A 23,724-nucleotide genomic window follows, 5' to 3' on the forward strand; every position below is an offset into this window, starting at 1 on the left:
AAAGAACAGCTTTTGTATTTAATAATAATAAAGTACGTTCATTATGAACAAATGTTTATATAAAATGCTCAAGTAATAAAAACCATTGAGGTTCAATTCGTGACATTATTTCAAGAAAAAATTATTGAGTTGATTTGATAACTTAGAATTTTAAAAATTTCTGTTCTATAGTAAGATGGCTTCTAAGGAATTGAGTGAAGCCACAGAAGGAGAGATATTGTTACATCAATGTTAAGTTCCGGAGAGATATGGAGATCACTGGGAGAAGGAGGAGAAGAAATGAGCTGAAATTGTTTAAAAAGTGGGTACTAATTAAAAAATTTTAAAAAAATAAATATACATTAAATGGGGGCGACCAAATAGGGCGCCCGTGCAATTTTTACCAAAAACATGCAACCACCATGGGCCCATTTTACTGTGGCTACATTTGCAACGATACTTTGGGGATGATAGGTAAAATAGTTACTTTAACTCATAATTTTGTGACTAGAGGACGCTATCAATTATGCCATGAATCTAGCTAAAAGCAACTATAGTTTTATTGTACAATTATAATATTATCATTCTTAATTTACACTCAAAAAGAACTTAGTAAAGGTGTTGTATATTCCCTTTTAGGTTAAGGTCTAGAAAATTAAGATGCCCTACCACATCTACAAGTAGGTCTCAATCAATAGCTCATGGTCAAAACATTCTTTGATGGGCCTTTTATTCCTAATATATTCTTTTTCATAAGCATAAAGAATGAGCATTTTTATCTGCTTATTAAGAAAATATCCATATGCTTAGTAGGGAGACTGCACCTATTGCACGCCTTCTCCTACATATCTCTACCAATCATTGTGGGCCAAACTACACATAAATTTATTTATATGTCCTTTTTTTTAAATAATAAAAGAAGAGAAACTGAAATATAAAGTTCGATTTTTAATGGTTAAACTCAGTTGAACATATGTAAGTTTAAATTGTATATTACCATAGCAGAAATTAAGCAAATACAAAGACAATCTTAAGTTGGGTTCCGATATGTAGGGGTGTACAAATCAAATTGGAAAACCGCACCAAAACGAAAAGTCAAATCAAATCAGTTAAAAAGTCCGATTAAATTTGGTTTGGTATTGAGTAAAAAAATCTGAACTAAACGACATATAAATATATAATTTTCATATATACTTTAAGACTTTTTATAAAATTTTCTTTAAAAGACCTGCAATTCTCTTATAGGATGTAATATTTAGTTAAATATAAGGTGCTCCATATTTATTAACTTTAATTAACGAGTTGTATGATCACTTTCTTATCAAGTGTTAGTGAAATGCATCAATCTCTTTGTTCTTTCATATTTATATGTTAGAATCTATTAAATTCTTATATCTTTTTCGAATTTGAAATGGTATTTCGATAATTTAAAATTAAATAGAACATATCATTATATAAGTTCATATTTATTTTTATGTTTAATTATTAAATTCGGATAATCTTGAAAGTATACATCAACGTAAAATTATTGTCAGGCGACTAAAAAATAACTATCATGTGTTACTAAGAAAATTTTTCCATAAGAACATTTTAATAGATCATATATTGTAATTTTTTAGTTTTTGTTAAACATATATTTACTTATAAAACATGTAACAAAGTAAGATTGAAATAATATTCATATAACATAGAAACCCGAAAAATCCGATAAAATCGAACCAATCTAAACCGATATAGTTGGTTTGATTTGGTTTTGATAAAAATCGAACCACCCCGGTTTATGTATACCCCTATCGATACGCATATTGTTTAACTCCATCGATTCAGCAGCGGTAACAAACAACAATTAAATCTGAAACCAACTTTCACGATTCACGAGCTACCCTCTCTCACAACATGGAGAATTTGACTAATGGGACATCGTTACCACATATTCAAGAGACATAATACGTTAGATTCTAGAAGCTAGGAAAAGTGATGTTGATCTCTATTTATAAAGAGTGACCACCAATCAGATGCCAATAATTATTAGACATTATTTATCCACACACAAGATAATTTAATATCAGGTATTATATTTATTTACTACTTGGACCACGTCACCATACTTTCAAGAGACTTTTGCATCTCTTTTCGGGGTTATAATTGAACATATACCCACTTTGAAAAAAGTTTGCAAGCGTACCCACTTTATGATCAACTTCAGACTTATCCGGTGTGAAGTTAAAAAAAAATAATCAGAAGTAAAAAAATTGCACTTCAAATGCACATAGGTCTGAAGTGTAACTAATGATTTCATGCACTTAAGGCTAATACGCCTGAAGTGAAAAATTGCACTTCAGATACACTTAAGGCCAAAAAGTCTGAAGTGCAATAAACGTTTTCATTCACTTAAGACCAATAAGTCTGAAGTGAAAATTTGCAATTCAGGTGCACTTAAGACCAAATAGGTCTGAAGTGTAACTAATGGTTTCATGCACTTAAGGTTAATAAGTCTGAAGTGAAAAATTGCACTTTAAATGCACTTAAGGCCAAAAGGTCTCAAGTGCAACAAACGTTTTGCTACACTTAAGACCAATAAGTCTGAATTGAAAATTTGCACTTGAGATGCACTTAAGGCCAGAAGGTCTGAAATGCAACTAACGTTTTTATGCACTTAAGGTCAAATAGGCCTGAAGTGCAAATTGCCCATAAACAAAAAATTGTTCTTCGAATTATAACAATCCAATATACAATTTAATACCTAAATATACTCCAAATGAGCTCAAATTTGAAACATAACATCCAAATATCATCAGGAACAAATCCCAATCATCAATTTGTCAAAACAACAATAAATCTAATGAACTCATTTTGCAATTAAGAAAAAGATGAAGAAGAAACCCTAAGCAATAATAAAAAATAAAGCGTCATAACAGCTCACCATTGTATAATATCATAAACTACATTAAAATATATTCACAAATACCATATAAAATCATTGTCACTCGAAGAAGAAGAAGAAGAAGAAGAATAAGAAGAAGAAGAAGAAGAAGAAGAAGAAGAAGAAGACGATGGAGGAGGAGGAGGAAAAAGAGGCCTGAAGTTGTTTAAAAGGTGGGTACAAGTTAAAACTTTTTTTAAAAACGAGTGTAGATTAAATGAGAGTGACCAAATAGGGCGCCCCGTACAATTTTTACTACTTTCAAGCTCTGACCAATTAACATAAATCTAAATTTCAACACATATGAGTCACGTCTGAGAAGGATTGCACCAAGTAAGTAGAGAGACATGATTGAATAAACATTAATGGAAACAAATTCTTACTCCAAATGAAATGGGACGCTACTTCTACAAGAGAAAGTAGAGATTGATGGATAACTTGATAGCGGGGTACAATGAGTGTTTCACTTATGTTCATGCAAGTTTCCTTTTATTGTCAAAAAGAGGCGTGAATTTTAGTGATGGATTTTACATCACTGCTTCAGTGGTGAGTTAGTCCACTTAAACTTAAATTTTGGTATCAAAAGTCACTTTGTCCCTTGAACTCATTGTGGATCGGTTTAGTTCAGAATTGCTGCTTTTTAGAGTGAGGAAATTAGCCCATGAAAATATGACTCGTCCAAGTTTGGATGTTTTGGAGTTGTGCTTATTTGTATGGTGGGTCAATTCGGGCACAACTAAAGTTAATCCATCTAAAAGCTTATTTTGGCTAAAATAAATTTAATCTAGATTGATCCATAAGAAAACTTGCCATTTTTTTTAAACTTGTTTGATATGCTTTATAAAATTAGTTTTGTTTGGAAATTACACAAATTATAAGAAAGTAAAAAGATTTGAAACTTATTTAGTGTTTGGAGTGTTGGGCTACCATTCATTATAAGTCCATTTTGCTCCAGCCTAGTTCTGGTCTAGTAACTATCCATTTTGTTTATTCTGTCTATTTTAACCCATCCAAATCAGTACAACCGTCCATCTTGACAACTCCTAATTGCTGCTGATTATAATTTTTAAAGAACTAATCATTTTGTCTATGAAGGTTGATTATACATTCTCCTCTCCTACTCTTCTACTAAAAGGTAATCCATTGTCTTATCAAATGATTTTGTGATAGATCGCCTAAGGATAATCTGCTATGAAATAATTACAAACTCCATCCAGTTATATAAGTGCTTCTTGATTTCAGCTGAGTATGAGCGTATTTAAATGGTGTACAAATTATATACTAACTGTTTGAAAATATGCATAAAATCATACTCCTATCATTTAAAACCAACACCGGGTATATTTTTGCACTTAACATGGTTTTAGGAATAAATGGCGAGCAAGTTGTTGGTAGTAGTCAAATTACACCGAGCGTGTAAAAAAGCTTTTATATTTTCAGTAGATAAAACTTGAATTCTGCTATAAATCTTAGTGATTTGGGATGAATTGTCATGTAATAGAACCCTTCTATTTATAGGGGAAAAATGACTTAGCCATCAAGCAACAAACCCCCAAAACCCTCTAAAATATAGACATTCACCTTAAATACAATTCTATTTATAACATTCCCCTCGAATGTCTATTCAATAGATAATGTGCCTCGTTAAAACTTTAACCAAAATAAAACCCAGTGGGAAAAAAGTTCTAGTGAAGGAAAAAGAGTACACATATTTAACAATACGCCTTTTGGTTGCCTCGTTAAAAACCTTGCAAGGAAATTCCAGTGAGACAAAACCTTGTAAGGAAAAAAGATTACAACGAGTATTAACTCCCCCTGATGAGACAATCAATTCATATCTTTGCGCTTCGCATTCTAATTTTGTGCACCATCTTCAAAAGATCGTTGGTATAGATTTGATAAACAAATCAGCCATTAACTTGAATAAATATGTTGCACCCTGAAATCATTATTCTTGATAGATATGTAATGTCTTCATATAATGTAGTGAAGTGGCCTTTTCAATATCTCCATAGAGATTCTCGCTATCATATTATCATGCTTATAGTTATAGTAAGCTACATACGTGCATAAATTGCACTTAGGATATGGTACTTGAGGACCAAAAATTGTATAACCTTTAAGCGATTTACATCTTTCCAGGATTGTCATATAAGCCATATAAATAGACTTTAGATGCATATCAATTTTTCATGTCACGCTCGACATGTAAGATAGATAAAAGTGATTGCACATACCATTGACTTTATACTTTCAAGTGTTTGAACGTCCAAAACTACACATCTTTCATATGAAATCAATTCTTCTTGAATGGTATCTCCAAACTTAAGATCCTCATATATATATTTAGTGTTATCATAGATGTAGTCAACATATATTTTATATCGGTTTCAACCTCCGTTTTTTCCATAAAGACATAATATAGAGATCTCTTCATTCATATTTTCAGGTACCTGAACCTCTCTTGAGATTTTATGAAGTGTTATGTCATGTGATCTTCTAGATCATTTGCATCCTATTATGATCATTTTGATCATTTGCTTATCTTCTTTATAAACAGTTTTATTTGAAACCGATTTATCTATATGCTTTAAGCGTAACATAGACTTTGCCCTACTAGGACTTATTCTAATAGGAGCATTTGCAGTGAGAATATAGTTACTTTCTTTGGATCAACAAATGCGTCTGATATGCTTTGCAATATATTGCAGATGAATTATCTTTTTATGAACTTCAAGTTCATATTATCTTATTCGAGGATCTAGATATACAAATGATAATTCATTCCACATAGCTTTTTCTCAACTATCTCCCCCTCATGTTAGAAAAACTAACTTTCTTAATTTTGGAAACTCACCTTTGTGCGTTATGATGTTAATCAAAATATATACAGCACATCAATAATAATAAAATGAAATTATTTGTTCCTAACCCTAAACCACTTGTGAGGGGATAATGTAATATACTTTCATATATTGATGAGATAACTTTGTTCTCATAAGCAATAGTTCAACTATTGTGATGACTCAAAAGGTCATCATTTATTTTGAAAATAAATTCTGTGTTCCGAGGCCTTAAAACCTCCTTTTTTGTCTTACCTCGATTTACGTGCGCAGTCCGGGCGTGTATCCAAAAAGCCATTATGTGAAAATCTGTGAAAAATGATAAATTTTGCTTTTAAAATAAATTTAAGTTAACTTCGGTCAATATTTTGGGTAAACGGACCCGGGCCCGTGATTCGACGGTCTCGAAGGGTCCGTAGGAAAATATGGGACTTGGGCGTATACCCGGAATTGAATTCTGAGGTCCCAAGCCCGAGAAATGAATTTTTGAAGAAAATTGTTTAATTGAAATTATAAGAGTTTTTAGAAATTTGAATGTGTTTGAATTTAATGTTATCGAGCCCGTATTTTTGTTCCGGAGCCCCATACATGTCTTATATGGCATTTAAGTTGAGCCTATGAAATTTTGTAAGAAATGGAGGTCATATGACGTGATTCGGAACCTTAGTTGTAAAATTTAAAACTTTGAAAGTTCTAGAGATTTCCTCTGATTTTGATGCTAAACTTGTAATTGTTGAGGTTATTTTGATGATTTGATTGTGCGAGCAAGTCTGTATGATGTTTTTAGGTTGTGCATGTTTGGTTTGGAGCCTCGAGGGCTCGGGTGATTTTTGGATAGGCCACAGAGTGAAATTGGACTTGGGAGAATTGCTGCCGTGTTGCAGGGCTATGATATCGCAAATGCGAGATCAGGCATCGCAATTGCGATGCAAGCAGGGTTCGAAAATGCGAGGATTTGGTCGCAAATGCGAAGAACCCAGGGCCAGCATTACTACTTCGCAAATGCGAAGTCTTCAATACATGTCAGAAGTCGCAAATGCGACACCTTTATTGCAATTGCGATATCGCAAACGTGACAATACCTTCGCAAATGCGAAGGAAGCAGGTTTCTTAAGGGTTCGCAATTGCGTACCCTGGTCGCAATTGCGACATCATAGACTTGCTAAATGAATTTCAAACGGGATTTCAACTATTTTTACAACTTTTTCAAAACCTTAACTCTTTTGGGCGATTTTCTAAAGAAAAGTTCTTCTCCAAATCGATTGTAAGTCATTTCTAACTCGTTTTCTTTAATCTATAACATCTTTTCACATGATTTCAACTCAAAATCAAGGGTTTTCATGGGGGAAATAGGGTGTTTTGGGTAGAACTTAGGATTTTTAAATTTTGGGGATTTGGACCTCGATTTGAGGTCCGATTTCAAAACAAGTCATATATTTGAGTTCGTGGGTGAACGGGTAATCGGATTTTGGTTCGAACCTTGGGTTTTGATCATATGGGCCCGAGATCGATTTTTGACTTTTTGGGGAAATCATTAGAAAACTTATTTTCATGCATTAGAATTGATTCATTTAGCATTTATTGATATAGTTATGTAACTTTTGGCTAGATACAAACGAATTGGTGGTGGAAACAAGAGGTAAAGCGGTAGTTGAGGCTTGAATTGTGTTCGTGGAACCGAGGTAAGTATTTGGTCTAACCTTAGTTTGAGGGATTATGAGTTGTGTCTTATTTGCTATGTGTTAATTGTGGAGTACGACGAATAGGCATGGTGACGAGTATCTATACGTTGGTGTCAATCATGCCCGTGAGTCTTGTATTGTAATTGTTGTAACTCCGTTGTGATTTGTTCATGCTTAATATGCTGATTATCATTGTTGGTTCCCTTGCCGGGATGTTATTGTTTATGATATTGTCTCCCTTGCCGGGATGTTGTTGTTATACTGTTGTTCCCTTGCCAGGATTCTTTTATGACTGATGTTTAATTGTATATGGGATCGGGTTGCATGCCGCAACGGTAATATATGAAATGGGATCGGGTTGCATGCCGCAACGGTATTATAGGAAATGGGATCGGGTTGCACGCCGCAATGGTATAATATGAAATGGGATCGGGTTGCACACCGTAACGGTAATATATGAAATGGGATCGGGTTGCACGCTGCAACGGTAAAAATATGAAACGGGATCGGGTTGCACGTCGCAATGGTATTATATAAAATGGGATCGGATTGTACGCCGCAACAAGAAAGAAATAAAAGTCAATATTGTGTTTGTTTTCCTTATTCTTGTTGGCAATTGAATTATGGTTTTCTTTACATTCCTCTATTGGTATTCTGTTGTTATCTGATACTCCCCGTAGCGCGCTTTACCCCTCCTATCTTTAACTGTAAATATCTACTTTTATTTTTCCGCTGTGTATGGTTTAACTGTATAGGTTTATTTGGTAGTCGGGTACTAGCCTCGTCGCTACTTCGGCGAGGTTAGACTAGGCACTTACCAGCACATGGGGTCGGTTGTGCTGATACAACACTCTGCACTCTATGCAGATTCTGGTGCTGCAGCTTTTGGACCGCAGTGAGGTTGCTTCCTTCAGTCCATTCAGGCGACCCGAGGTAGTCCTGCAGGCGTCCGCAGGCCCTGGCGTCTCCTTCTATCTTTCCATTCTATTTCTTTTATGTATTTCAGAGACAATGTTGTATTTATCTTTTGGACCCTTATTTGTAGTATTCTTAGACAGTCTGTGATATTGTGACACCAGTTCTTGGTAGCTTATGTTATGGATTGGCATTGGTATCATTATTAAATTGTTACGTCTTAGTATTCCGCTTTATATTTCCGCTATTTATATGATTTTTGTTCACCATTGTTAAAGAATTAAAATATATGAAAAAGGTTAAGTAATTTGAACAATTAGCTTGCCTAGCTTTCACTAGTAGGTGCCATCACGATTCCCGAGGGTAAACAATCCAGGTCGTGACAAGTTGGTATCAGAGCTCTAGGTTACTTAGGTCTTACAATTCACGGAGAAGCTTAGTAGAGTCTGAGGGATCGGTACGGAGACGTCTGTATTTATTCCCCAGAGGCTACAGAGCTAGGAAAAACTTCACATCTATTCTTTCCTGTCGTGCGACTTGATTTCTCAATGGTAATTGAACTTTTACTTTGTTCTCTCGCAGATGGTGAGAACATGTATCGCTTTATCAGCTGACCAGCAGCTAGAGCCTCCAATAGCAGCTCCTGCGAGGGGCAGAGGCATAGGTCATGCTAAGTCCCGAGGTAGAGGTAGAGCTCAGCCCAGTGCTCGAGCAGCAGCACCAGCGGCAGAGCCTTAGGTTGAGTTTGACGAGGAGGTTCTAGCCCAGTCAGTTCTAGTGGGGCCATCTCAGGTCCTAGAGGGGTTCATTGCCACCCCGGCACTTTAGGATGCTCTGGTCCATCTAGTGGGTCTTATAGAGAGTGTCGCCTAGGCAGGCTTGCTTCCTGTAGCACCAGTCGTCTCTCAGGCTTGAGGAGGAGCCTAGACTGTTGCTACTTGCACTCTGGAGCAGATGGCTCCCCAGTTTCAGAGTCCAGCAGCTTAGCCAGTTGGGGTAGTTTAGCCTGGTATTGTGGCATAGACCGAAGAGGGGCCAGCTATGTCTGTTGATGCCTTGTGGAGATTGGACATGTTTACCAAGCTCTTCACTACCACTTATAGCGGTGCATCTTCTGAGGATCCCCAGGATTATTTAGACAACTGTCATGAGGTTCTCAGAAACATGGGGATAGTGGAGACCAATGGGGTTGACTTTGCTGCTTTTCGCTTGTCTGGATCCGCCAAGACTTGGTGGAGAGATTATTGTTTGGCTATACCAACTGGGTCACCAGCTTTGACTTAGGATCAGTTTTCTCAGCTATTTTTGGAGAAGTTTTTTCCGATCACTTAGAGGGAGAACTATCGGAGGCAGTTTGAGCATCTCCAGTAGGGTTCTATGACTGTTACTCAATACGAGACTAGGTTTATTGATTTGGCCTGTCATGCTCTTCTTATACTTCCCATTGAGAGATAGAGTGAGGAGATTCATTGAGGGACTCGCTCAGTCTATTCGATTGCAGATGGCTAAGGAGACGGGAAGCGAGATTTCTTTTCAGGATGTGGCAATGTGGCCAAGAGAGTTGAGATGGTTCTATCACAAAGGGGTGGTCAGGGGTCTGACAAGAGACCTCATCATTCTAGTAGGTTCAGTGGTGCCTCATCTGGAGGCAGGGATTCGTTTGTTAGGGTCCATCCTCCCAAGCCATTTCATTCAGCACTTCAGACTTCTTACGGTGCTCCAGGTGGCCGTGGTTCTCACATGCAGTATTCTGATCAGCAGTCCTATAGTACATCGTTAGCTCCTATCAGTGCACCTCCGCTCTAGAGTTTTTAGGGTCGTCAGTTCCAGCAACCAAGGGCTTGTTTTACTTATGGAGACACGAGACATATTGCTAGATTTTGCCCTCGAGCACCGAGCAGTTCTCAGCACCAGGGTTCATATGCCATGGTTCATGTACCGAGTGTTCCACCGACCGCTCAGCCAGCTAGAGGTGGAGGTAGGGGTGCTAGAGGTAGAGTTAGAGGTATTAGAGGTAGAGCTCAGGCCACTAGAGGTAGAGTCCAGCCAGCAGGAGGCCGTCCCAGAGATGTAGTTCAGAGTGGTGGGGCTCAGCCCCGATGTTATGCTCTTCCAGCCAGGCCTGAGGCTGAGGCTTCCAATACAGCTATCACATGTATTATTCTGATTTGTAGTAAGGATGCTTCAGTACTATTTGATCTAGGGTCTACATACTCCTATGTGTACTCTTATTTTGCACCATATTTGCTCATGCCTAGTGATTCTTTGAGTGCTCCTATATATGTGTCTACACCAATGGGTAATTCTATTGTGGTAGATCGTGTCCATCGTTCTTGTATAGTGGTGATTGGGGGTCTTGAGACTCGAGTAGACTTATTACTTTTGGACATGGTTGATTTTAATGTCATATTGGGGATGGACTGGTTATCACCTTACCACGCTATCTTAGACTATCATGCCATGACTGTGACCTTAGCTTTCCCGGGGTTGCCTTGTTTAGAGTAGAAAGGGACTCCTAGTCATTCTACCCGTAGTGTTATCTCATATATGAAGGCTCGGTGTATGGTCGAGAAGGGGTGTTTGGCCTACTTGGCATATGTTCGTGATTCTAGTGCTGAGGTTCCTTCCATGGATTCTGTGCCTACCGTTCGTGAGTTTCTGGAGGTGTTTCCTTCAGACTTGTCGGGCATGCCACTCGACAGGGATATTGACTTCTGCATTGATTTGGCTCCGGGTACTCAGCCCATTTCTATTCTGATGTATCATATAGCCCCGCCTAAGTTGAAAGAATTGAAGGAGCAATTACAAGACTTGCTTGATAAAGACTTCATTAGACCTAGTGTCTTGCCTTGGGGTGCACGATGTTGTTTGTTAATAAGAAGGACGGATCAATGAGGATGTGTATAGATTACCAGCAGTTGAACAAGGTTACAATCAAGAATAAGTATCCATTGCCGAGGATTGATGATTTGTTTGATCAGCTTCAGATGTCAAGGTATTTTCGAAGATTGACTTGAGATCTGGCTATCATCAGTTGAGGATTAGGGCATTCGATGTCCCTAAGACAGCTTTCCACACTCGGTACGGGCATTGTGAGTTCTTGGTGATGTCATTTGGGTTGACAAATGCCCCAGCAGCTTTTATGGATTTGATAAACCGAGTGTTCAAGCCTTACTTGGATTCGTTCGTGATAGTCTTCATTGATGATATTTTGATTTATTCCCGCCGCCCGGAGAAGCATGAGCAGTATCTGAGAGTTGTTCTTCAGAATTTGAGAGATAGTAAGTTGCATGTTAAGTTTTTGAAGTGTGAGTTCTAGTTGAGTTCAGTAGCATTCTTGGGTCACGTAGTATCAACAGAGGGTATTCAGGTAGATCCAAAGAAGATAGAGGTAGTCAAGGACTGGCCTAGACCCGCATCAGCTATAGAGATCCGGAGTTTCTTGGGTTTGGCGGGTTATTACCGTAGATTTGTGAAGGGGTTTTCATCTATTGCAGCCCCGTTGACCAGGTTGACCCAGAAGGGTGCCCAGTTTAGGTGGTCGAACGAGTGTGAGGTGAGCTTCAGAAGCTCAAGACAGCTTTGACTATGGCGCCGGTGTTGGTTTTGCCCACAAGTTCAGGGCCATATATAGTTTATTGTGATGTATCTCGTATTGGACTTGGTGCGGTGTTGATGCAGCATGGCAAGGTCATTGCTTATGCTTCGCGGCAGTTGAAGATTTATGAGAAAAACTATTTGGTTCATGATTTGGAGTTAGCAGCCATTGTTCATGCACTGAAGATTTGGAGGCACTATCTGTATGGGGTGTCATGTGAGGTGTTCACGAATCACAATACTTGTTCAAGCAGAAAGAGCTAAATTTGAGGCAGAGAAGGTGGTTGGAGCTATTAAAAGACTATGATATCACCATTTTATATCATCCGGGGAAGGATAATGTAGTGACCGACGCTTTGAGTAGAAAATCAGTTAGTATGGGCAGTCTTACGTATATTTCGATCGGTGAGAGACCGCTTGCTTTGTATGTTCAGGCTTTGGCCTATCAGTTCGTGAGGTTGGATGTTTCTGAGCCCAGCCATGTGTTATCTTTCGCAGTCGCTCATTCTTCATTATCTGAGCGTATTCGAGATCGACAGTATGATGATCCTCATTTGTGTGTCCATAGAGCACGATGCGGCACGATGGTTCCAAGCAGGTCACAGTTGGGGATGATGGAGTTTTGAGGATGCAGGGTCATATTTGTGTGCCTAATGTGGATGGTCTTTGAGAGTTAATTCTAGAGGAGACCCACAGTTCCCGGTACTCTATTCATCCAGGCACCGCTAAGATGTATCAGGATTTACGGTAGCATTATTAGTGGTGGAGGATGAAGAAGGATATTGTTGTATATGTGGCTCGGTGTTTGAATTGTCAGCAGGTAAATTATGAGCATCAGAGACCTGATGGTTTGTTCCAGAAGATTGAGATTCCTGAGTGGAAGTGGGAGCGTATCACTATGGACTTCATTGTTGGACTCCCACGGACTCAGAGGAAGTTCGATGCAGTGTGGGTTATTGTTGATAGGCTGACCAAGTCAGCACATTTCATTATTGTGGCAGTCTCCTATTATTCCAAGAGGTTAGCTGAGATCTATATCCGGAAGATTGTTCGTTTCATGGTGTGCCCGTGTCTATCATTTCGGACCGAGGTACACAGTTTACCTCACATTTCTGGAGAGCAGTTCAGTGTGAATTGGGCACACGAGTCGAGTTGAGCATAGCATTTCATCCTCAGATGGACGGGCAATCCGAGCGTACTATTAAGATTTTGGAGGATATGCTCCGAGCTTGTGTCATTGACTTTGGAGGCTCGTGGGATCAGTTTTTACCTTTAGCGGAGTTTGCCTACAACAATAGTTACCAGTCGAGCATTGATAACTAGGGATTCTAGCCTATTTTATATTCCTTTTTGCTTGAGTTTTGGACTAAAAATGTATACAAGTAATCCCGAAAGCTTACATGTTGTGCTTGTTAGAAGGGTTTGGTCAAATTATGACAAGTAATCAAAACTAGCTCAAAAAGGAGTGAAACCTGCACAAGTACCAAGAACAAGTCAAGGCACTGCTGTAGCATAAAATTCACTGCAGCTGCAACAGACCCACCGCGGCCGCAGTCCATTTAGTGCGGTCCGCAGTGGAAAAGTTCAGAGATGTGCACTTTTGGAAGCTCAAGCACTCCGATCCGCAGTAGATTCTCTGCGGCCGCAGTAGCCTCTCCGCGGCCGCAATCCATTTTATGTGGCCTGTAAAGAGGGGATTCAGACAGGTGGGAGTTTTGAAGTTAGAAGCCATTGCGGTCCGCGGTCCATTTTATGCGGACTGCAGTGAAGCCACCGCGGCCGCGGTGCATTTTATGTGGTCAGCGGTGGCCAGGTTGAGAGACTGAGCAATGGAGCTAAAAAGCCTCACCGCGGCCGCGGTGCATTTTTCGCGGTCCGCAGTACCTCCGTCAGGGGTATTATTTTCCAGAAAATTTGGCCTATTATAAATAGTTATTTTTCACATTTTTAGGGTATCTTTATCTTAATAGAGCACGTGAACAGCGGTTTTAGTCCATTTTGAGTAATTTGTAGCTAGATTAACACTGAATCTTCAATATCTTAGTTTGTAATCATATTATATGGGTTATTCTTCATCTAAATCTCTGATTTCTTCCATTATTATGAGTAGCTAGACCCATTAGCTAGGGTTGTGGCCCAACCCTAGTGTGGGTATTTGATGGGTCTTTTGTTTTAAGGCTTAGATGTTTATGAGTAGTTGATATTTGGACTGATTTGTATTTTTCATATTGAATTAGTGGTTGCAAACACTAATTTGTGCCTTTTTAACTTGAGCTTTTCTTGAGAAAAAGAGCTTGAGTCTAGGAAAATCAGTCTAACATGGAATTGGGGTATATTCAAGAAATTGATAGCCCCAATTAAAGGGTTAAACCTAGAGATAGTAATACCCGACTTGAGCCTATATTGCTTGCACAATTTTGATACCCAATTGGTCTTGAGAAAGTCAATTAAGGCAAAGTCACTCAAGCTACCGAGAGGTATAGAGTGAGTAGTTCTGTGCATTGGCTATATCGCAATCCCCAACATAACAACTTTGCCTTAGGATTTAGAACCCGTCAAGTATTCACCTAGGAGAAAGTCACTTCCTTAGTGCCCATTAACCATTTAGAAACCTTACAAACATACATACTTAGTTTAATTTCGCATATCATTAGCATAAAATTAGAACTAACAAACAAACAAATATGATTGAAAGTGTAATTAAGAGCACTACGCAGTGCTAGTTTAGATAGGAATCCAAATCCCAAACATTCTAGCTCCATGTGGATTTGAACCCGACCTTCTCGGGTAAAAGCTGTATCGACTGCTCTTGCCACTTTGTAGTGGTGTAGGGTTGGACCCGATCACTTTTTGGCGCCGTTGCCGGGGAGTTAACGGTTTTGGCTATCTATCTAAATAGTTTTGTGTATTGCTTTTCTTTCCTTCTGTGTTACTAATTTGTGTGTATCGCCAAATCAGGTACAAAATGGCGGCAAACAATAACAATGCACCTCTTAGAGATCTTCCACCGGGGGAAGAGGTATATGACAATATTGATGATGAGGTTCCTATAGTGCCTCAAGCTCAAAGGAGAGGCCGCCAGGTCAATGATAATGTTCAGACCCTCCCCCGCCATCTCCAAGAGTGGCTCCTCAGGTGCTTCCAATCCAAGGATATGCTAGTGCAATTGTCTTACCCCGGATCCGGGCAGGAAATTTCTAAATTATAAATATGATGCTAACTTTATTGGAGCAGCGAGGGTATTTCACAGGCGCTCCCCATCAGAATGCTTACAAATATCTTAAGGGTTTCGTGGATACCTGTTGGGGGAGCAAGCAAACAAATGTGTCAGAGGATGCACTTCGATTGAGATTATTCCCTTTTTCACTTAGACGGAAGGCTTTGGATTGGCTTGAAAGGCTTCCCAACCATTCCATCACTACTTGGGATGAGTTGACAGATAAATTCATTGCAAAGTTTTTCTCGCCGGGCCACATGGCAACCTCGAGGGATGAAATCTTAGCTTTCAAGTAGGAGCCCAACGAACCACTGCATGAGATATGGGAGAGATACCGGACCATGGTAAAGGAATATCCGAATAATGCTATGACTGAGGCAATGATACAACAAACATTCTATCGGGGAATTAACACAACAAATCAGTGTATAGTGAACCAACTCACCGGGGGTAATTTTATGAACACACCATTTGATGAGGCTAATGGAATATTGGATGAGATGGCTTACGCGTCCTCCGCTTGGCAAAGTAGAGCCAATGTGCCACAGGGTAACCCCATGGTCATTCACTTGCACAAAGAGCTCCATAATCATGGGCAGACAATAGTAGAACCGACAACAATAATGAACCAGCTAGCAAAGTCATAATTACATCAAGTTCAAGCTCCACGACAAGTAAATTCTATGGAGGGTGTCAACATGCTAGTGAACAAAAGAAGACAAAGAGGCCAACAAAACCAAGGGAATTCAGATCAATATGGCCAAAATAGTGGTGGGTTCCAAGGTGATAGGTATGATGAGCAGAATGAAGAAGTGCAATACGTGAACAATTATCAAGGCCAAAGAGGCAATTCTTCCAACCAACAACAATGGAGGCCCCAAGGCAGTTGGGGAAATCAACAACAACAAGGGAATAGTAATTGGGGAAACAACAACCAAAGCGCAAATTGGGGCAATCAAAAGAATAATCAGGGTAATTGGAATGGCAATAACAACAATTGGGGTAGAAACAACAATCAGGGCGGTTGGAACAATAGCAACCAAGGAAATCGGGGGCAAGGCTTTCCAAGGCCCCCAATGTATCAACAATCGAACAATCCACCCTTATTTCCATACCAAGGTCCTAGTTCTTCCAAAAATGAAATAGGGAAAATTGAAATGATGTTTGAAGAGATGATAAAAAATAATGCTGACTCTAATGCCCAGTTGGCTTCCCACAATACTTCAATCAAAAACTTAGAGGTTCAATTAGGCCAAATCTCACAATCCTTGAATACTCGCCCTAAAGGGGCTCTACCTAGTGATACGGTAGTCAACCCGAAGGGTGGGAACAATTCTAGGCATGTAATGGCGGTAATTACAAGAAGTATACAAGGCGGTGATGTGAATGACTCCAAACAAAAAGAAATTTTGAATGATAAAGTTGAGTTGCAAGAGGATGAGATCCCTTTGGTGGTTGAGAATGTGATTGATGAGAACGTGAATGAGGAAGTGAGGATTGATATCCAAGATGCCGAGGTGGAAACTCAGAATGACATGAACCTATCTAGGGAACACGTAATAGACATGCCGAAAAGGATTGTGCCTAAAGCCAAGGCCCCTTTGCCAAGGACACCTCCACCTTATCCTCAAAGGCTTGCGAAGCAGAAAAATGAGAACCGGTTTAAGAAATTTATTGACATGATGAAGAGATTATCAATTAATGTGTCGTTGGTGTAAGATCTAGAACAAATGTCGGGGTACGCTAAATTCATGAAAGACTTGGTGACGAAGAAAAGATCCATCGATTGAGAAACTATCAAGATGACCCACCAAATTAGTGAAATAGTGCACTCAATGGCTCCAAAGCTAGAAGATCCTGGTGCTTTCACCATTCCTTGCACTATTGGGAGTGTAGACTTTGCAAAAGCTCTATGAGATTTTGGGCAAGTATCAACTTGATGCCCTACTCAGTTTTCAAGACTTTGGGTATTGGGCAACTGAGGCCGACTTCCATGAGATTGTAAATGACGGATAAAACAATGAAGAGACCATTGGGTATAATTGATGATGTTCTTATCCGGGTGGACAAATTTATCTTGCCAGCTAATTTTGCGATCTTGGATTATGAGGTAGATTATGAGGTTCCGATCATATTGGGAAGACCTTTCCTTGCAACTGGAAAGGCCCTAGTTGATGTGAAAGCAGGGGAACTCACCTTCCGGGTGGGTGATGAGAAAGTGGTCTTGCATGTGTGCAAGTTAATGAAGCATCCCAATAGTTCTGAAGTGTGCTCTTTTGTGGATCTTGTCACGGCAGTGATAATTGATGATACTAGTACAATGATCAATGTGGAGGACCCTCTAGAGGCGGTATTATTGAATCTTGATGTAAATAAGGATGAAGGCCCGGTGGAGTGTGTCAATGCTCTACATGGAATGGGCTCTTACTCTTATGAGCCTCGAAAACTCTCTTTGGATCTTGAGAATAGGAAGACTCCACCAACAAAGCCCTCAATCGAGGAACCTCTGGTGTTGGAGTTGAAGTTGTTTCCTCCACACCTCAGGTATGAATTCTTAGGCCCTAGTTCAACTTTGCCAGTTATTCTTTCCTCTTGTCTTACTAACATACAGGTAGATACCACATTGGCGGTGCTACAAAATTGGAAGAAGGCAATTGGATGGACCTTAGCTGATATTCGGGGGATAAGCCCCACCTTTTGTATGCACAATATTATTCTTGAAGATGATGCAAAGCCCTCCTTGGAACATCAAAGGAGGTTGAATGAGGCAATGCAAGAAGTGATGAAAAAGGAGGTGATCAAGTGGTTGGCTGCTGGGGTTGTGTACTCCATCTCTGATAGCTCTTGGACTTCGTCGGTGCAATGTGTGCCGAAGAAGTGTGGTATGACTATGGTGACCAATGCGCAAAATGAGTTGATTCCTACCAAGACTGTCACCGGATGGAGGGTGTGCATGGATTACCGCAAATTGAACAAAGTGACCCGTAATGATCACTTTCCATTGCCTTTTCTTGATCAGATGCCAGACAGAATTGTTGGGTGTGCCTTCTACTGTTTCTTGGATGGGTATTCTGGGTTCAACCAAATTTTGATTGCTCCGAAAGATCAGGAGAAGACTACCTTCACTTGCCCATATGGTACCTTTGCCTTTTATAGGATGCCATATGGATTGTGTAATGCACCAGCTACATTCCAACGGTGTATGATGGTCATATTTACCGACATGGTGGAGGACATTTTAGAGGTGTTCATGGATGATTTTAGTGTTGTGGGTGACTCGTTTGATGAATGTTTGAAAAATCTTGATAGAGTGTTGGCCCGTTGTGAAGAAACCAATCTTGTGCTTAATTGGGGGAAATGCCACTTCATGGTTGAGGAGGGCTTAGTCCTTGACCATAAAATCTCAAAGCATGGTATAGAGGCGGACAAAGATAAAATTGAAGTGATTTCAAGGCTCCCTCCCCCTACTTCTGTAAAGGGAGTTAGAAGTTTTCTTGGGCATGCGGGGCTCTATCAGAGATTTATCAAGGACTTTTCGAAGGTAGTGAATCCCTTGTGCAAGTTATTAGAAAAAGATGCCAAGTTCGTGTTCAATGAGGGATATATGCAAGCTTTTGAACTTCTCAAGCACAAGTTGACCACCACTCCTATTATTACCGTACCCAATTGGAGCTTACCTTTTGAGCTCATATATGACGCGAGTGATATTGCGGCTGGGGCAGTTTTGGATCAAAGAGTGAATAAAATGCTTAATCCGGTGTATTATGCGAGCAAGAGAATGAGTGATGCTCAAGTGAACTACACGGTAACTGAAAAAGAGCTTTTGTCTATTGTGTTCGCAATGGAGAAATTTCGGTCGTATCTCATGGGTGCCAAGGTTATAGTTCATACCGATCATGTCGCACTCCGGTACTTGATGACGAAGAAGGATTCCAAAGCTAGGCGGATGCGATGGGTCTTGTTACTTCAAGAGTTTGATTTGGAGATTGTGGACCGGAAAGGTTGTGAAAACCAAGTGGCGGACCACTTGTCCAGCTTAGAGGAGGAGGGGAGGCATCGTGATGGCCTAGAGATTAATAATTCATTTCCCGATGGGCAACTCCTTTCTATGTCGATGAATGCTATGCCATGGTTTGCAGACGTTGCTAATTTCCTTGTGACTGGTATAATCTCGTGTGAGTTCTCTTCTAACCAAAGAAAAAAACTTAAACGGGATAGTTTGGACTTCTATTGGGATGAGCCCTACTTGTTCAAGATTTGGACTGACAGTGTGATCCGAAGGTATGTCCCGGATGTTGATACCCAATTTTTCCCTAAGTATTTTTTACAGTCAAAATACTTTCAAAATAACATATATGTACATACATAAGCATGCCCAAGTCTTTTGGTATTTTCCCCAAATTTCTAAAGACTTTCAAAACCAATTTATTGTCTATTTTAGCAGTGCAAAATCCAATAATTATTCCCAAAATTATCATTTTGGTGAATAATTTATTTATTTTTCATATTTACACCAAAATATAATTAAGGTGATATTTGTATATTTTTTACAAATTTATTTGGTATTTTAAAGGCTAAATTGCATATAATTGCAGTTTTTAGCCTACTTTAGGATTTAATAGCATTTTATAATTATGAAATTGGTTCCAATATTTTTAAATTGATATTTATATACTATTAACGGATCCAGTGCTTTTAATTTGCTTTCAAAATTATTTTTTACTATTTTTATAAAATAAAAAGGAAAAATTGGCTATTTAACATTTTAGCCTCATTTCATTACAATTATAGCCCATTCGGATTTCAATTTCAACCCCCAATTTACCCAATCCAAACTCCCCAATTTCCAGCCCCATTTCGATTGGAACCCGACCCGTAGCCAATTCAATTACCCGATCCAGCTCCGATTTAATTTGAGCCGTTGATCAAATGAGATCAACGACCCAGATTTTATTTCCTAAATTAAATCCCATCAACCCCCCTAGAGTAGACCCCTCATTTCCAAGACGGTCTCTCTCTCTCTCTCTCTCTCTCTCTATATATATATATATATATATATATATATATATATATATATATATATATATATATATATATATATACTGACTCTTGCTCTCCCTTCCCTCTAGAACCTTCTGGTTCTCTCCGATGAATCCACCGCCTCTCCAGCCACCTCCAGCCTCACCTCTCTCGACCACCAGCCGCCGTGAAACCTTGTCTTGTTGATTCCCTCTATCTTCGAGACCCCAGAATCCCCCACCATACAAGATGGTCACCGGAAGCTTTGTCTGGTTTGTCTCCGGCCTTTTCCCGATGGGTTTTGGTCCGATGGTGCTACGAACACCATTATTGATGAGTTTCACAACCAGGTTTCTTACCTCTCACTGGTTTTATGAAACCCTAATTTCTACCTAAACCTCTTAAATCTCCGTTTTTAATGATTTTTAACTTACTCTTTTGTGTTTTACACTACTCTCTACTCGATCTTTACGAGTGCTCAAGTTTTTAACGCCTTGTTCTTCTTTTAAAACTAGGGTTTCTGAACCTCTTTCGAAATCACTATACCTTCTGTCACACCTCCTTTTTCCGACCCCGCGAGGGTGCAAGGGAGTTTTTCCAATTAAAGGACAATCGAAACGGGATTTATTTATTTATTTCAGAGTCGCCACTTGGGAGTTAGGGTGTCCCAAGTCACCAATTTTAATCCCGAATCGAGGAAAAGAATGACTCCATATTACAGTCTGCGTACCAGAAATTCGGATAAGGAATTCTGTTAACCCGGGAGAAGGTGTTAGGCATTCCCGAGTTCCGTGGTTCTAGCACGGTCGCTCAATTGTCATATTTAACTTATTTATCTGATTTTAATACAATTGTGAACCGATGTGCCAATCTTAACTTTTTACCACTTTATTATTATAATTATTATATTTTTTTAAAAAAAAAAAATTGTGAACATCGTTTAAAACATGTCTTTGGATTACGTCACATGAAATGCACCCGCAATCCGGAACATATTTTATTCAATGTTTTAGGATTTAGATTTGGGTCGCATGAAATGCGCATCCGAGTTTAAGAAGGTAAAATTAATTAAATCGCGCCTAAAGAGTCTAGCGCGTCATTATCTTTGGGGAAGGAAGTGAAATTCACTAAACAATCCATCCCAAATTCTAAGTAAATTTTTTTTAATAAAAAAAAATTAAATAAATAAATGAGATTGGAGAATCCTGTAAATTTTTGTATTATTTACATCTATTTATTTTTAGCGAAATCCTTCCTTATTTTAAGAATATCCTTTAATGACTACCTTTTTATTATTACTAAGTTTGTCTATAAATATAAAATCAATATCTACATTCTTGAAAATAACATATTAAATAGAAGAGAAAAACAAATATTAACAGAAAGTAATAAAAATTATAATCATAAATACAACATGGAATAGTCAAAAAAAAAAACTAATTATCCCATAGTTGGATTAAAATTCAAATTGTTAGTAAGACTTAAGCTTATTGAAACATTATTTACAAATACTGAAAATTGAAAGAAAAAATAAACTTGATTACTAAACCATATTTCTAAAAAATTTAAACAATTTAACCTTAACTAACTTTGTTTTAATTCACATCATGTCCTAATACTTGATTCGCAAACTAATTCATGTTTTAACTGAAATTAACTACATGATTCCGATTAACTTATCGTTGACGAAAAACCTTATGAATAAGGAACTTAGTCAATTTTTGCCAAACTGATTCAATAACGCCATTTTTTACGTTATTTCTTCTATTTTTTATTATTAAACAGTTTTAATTAATAATCGGGCTTAAATATATTTCCTAATAATCTGGTTAAGGCGTTATTTAATATGTCGCTATAATATGCCTAATTATGCCAAATGACAGTGATTTACAGAATAATAATACATGAATGACCTAAATACAATACAAAAAAAAATTAAACTAACTTAAAAATTTAACACTCCATTCTTCATTTCAGCTTACAAAATGCCAAAATTACAGTTGTGTACCTGATATTGTCAATATAAGAAGAAGAAAGTCAGCAACGTAATACGTAACACAGCAACAACAACAATAACCAGCAATAACCAGTCAACGAAAATCCCAGTGACAGATTTGAAAAATTCAAAATAAAATCCAGGAATGCCGAAAATAACGGACAGAAACCAAGGGAAATTTTCAGATTTTTGAAAGGCTAGTTAATCTTCAACCCTTAATTTCTACACCTGTATACCAGAATATTTATCAGGTGTGTACTACTTTCTCTTCTAATTTTCAACTTTTTTTTTATTTTCTTTGTAGTTTTTTTTTTCTTTTCTTAAGAGTTTCAATGTTTTTTTCGGAATAAATGTTCAGCTCCTTTTTTTTCTAATCTCTCTTTTTTTCTGTCTGTCCCCTCTATCTGATTTCAAGACTTCTCTTTTATAGCCCATCCCATAAACCTTTCAATTAATTAAAATCCATACTTTTTCTCTACCCAACCCATTATCTTTCCACTCATCCCCATTACATTAAATAAACATATCACACCACCCCATTTCATTTTGTCCCCCATGCTTCATTTAAAATAATGCAAGATTCCCCTTTAAATTAAATCTTGTCCCCCCTTTATATTAAATAATCATATCACAACCCACCCCATTTCATTTTGTCCCCCATGCTTCAAATAAACAATTACAAAATGTACAATTCCTAAACTACCCCTTCCGACCTTACTGAAATTACCAAACTACCCCTGAACGTATTACAAATTTACCAAACTACCCATCAGCTATAACACATCAATTAATCAAACTTAACCAAAATATAGACAATATGATCAATTTCTAACAATGTTCAAACAACAATATGAACACGAATGAACATCATAACAACAATATCGCATAAACACGATTTTAACAACATTTCAACAACAAATCAACATGAACACAAATTGAACAACCAAGAACAACTAAAATTTAATTGAACAATATTTTTAGCAACAAACAATCCTATTTTCGGATTCAACAACAACAACAAACAAGTATATTTAGATTTCTAAATTCAATCATATTGAACTTAAAATCCACTCTAACAACATTACAACAAACAATTCTTATATTAAACTTTAAACAAGATTATGAGACCAATTCAAGAAATAATCACAAATGGTAAACAAGAAATCAAACTATACACATTTCGGATTCAAAATCAAACAAACATAATATGAACATGAATTAAATCTAAAAATAAAAACGACGGATTCAAATGACTAAAACCAACATACTTCCCTTATTACAACTAAATTCTTTTAGGCAAATGACAAAACAAAAACTAAGAAGAAACAATTATGAATTTAAACTTGAACTTAACAATATTAACAATTTCCGGAAAATACATCAAATACATGAAACAAATTGAAGAAACAATTAATTAAATTTCAATTTGAATCTAACAAATATTAAGCTAACAAATATTCACTTAAACAACAATACAAACATGAAATAAACATGAAAAATAACTAATTAATCCTTCCTTTGAAATCTGAAAAATTAATCTAACAAACAACACA

The 23,724-nt window shown here is 37.9% G+C and overlaps 1 protein-coding gene across 1 annotated transcript; it reads left to right on the forward strand.

Moving 5' to 3' along the window:
• The first annotated feature begins 15,839 nt into the window (after positions 1-15,839).
• Positions 15,840-16,874, forward strand: LOC138888380 (uncharacterized). Its single transcript, XM_070170235.1, has 2 exons — positions 15,840-16,508; positions 16,617-16,874. Exons 1-2 carry the CDS (start codon positions 15,840-15,842, stop codon positions 16,872-16,874), a joined length of 927 nt encoding a protein of 308 aa, XP_070026336.1.
• The last annotated feature ends 6,850 nt before the right edge of the window (positions 16,875-23,724 follow it).

This window comes from Nicotiana sylvestris, chromosome 3 (assembly GCF_000393655.2).
Source record: "Nicotiana sylvestris chromosome 3, ASM39365v2, whole genome shotgun sequence".
NCBI classification, from domain to species: domain Eukaryota; kingdom Viridiplantae; phylum Streptophyta; class Magnoliopsida; order Solanales; family Solanaceae; genus Nicotiana; species Nicotiana sylvestris.

Coding starts and splice junctions, on each gene's coding strand:
- LOC138888380 (XM_070170235.1), top strand. CDS start 15,840: ATGGAGGGTGTCAACATGCTAGTGAACAAAAGAAGACAAAGAGGCCAA. Junction 16,509..16,616: donor ATTCTAGGCATGTAATGGCG/GTAATTACAAGA, acceptor TTGGTGGTTGAG/AATGTGATTGATGAGAACGT.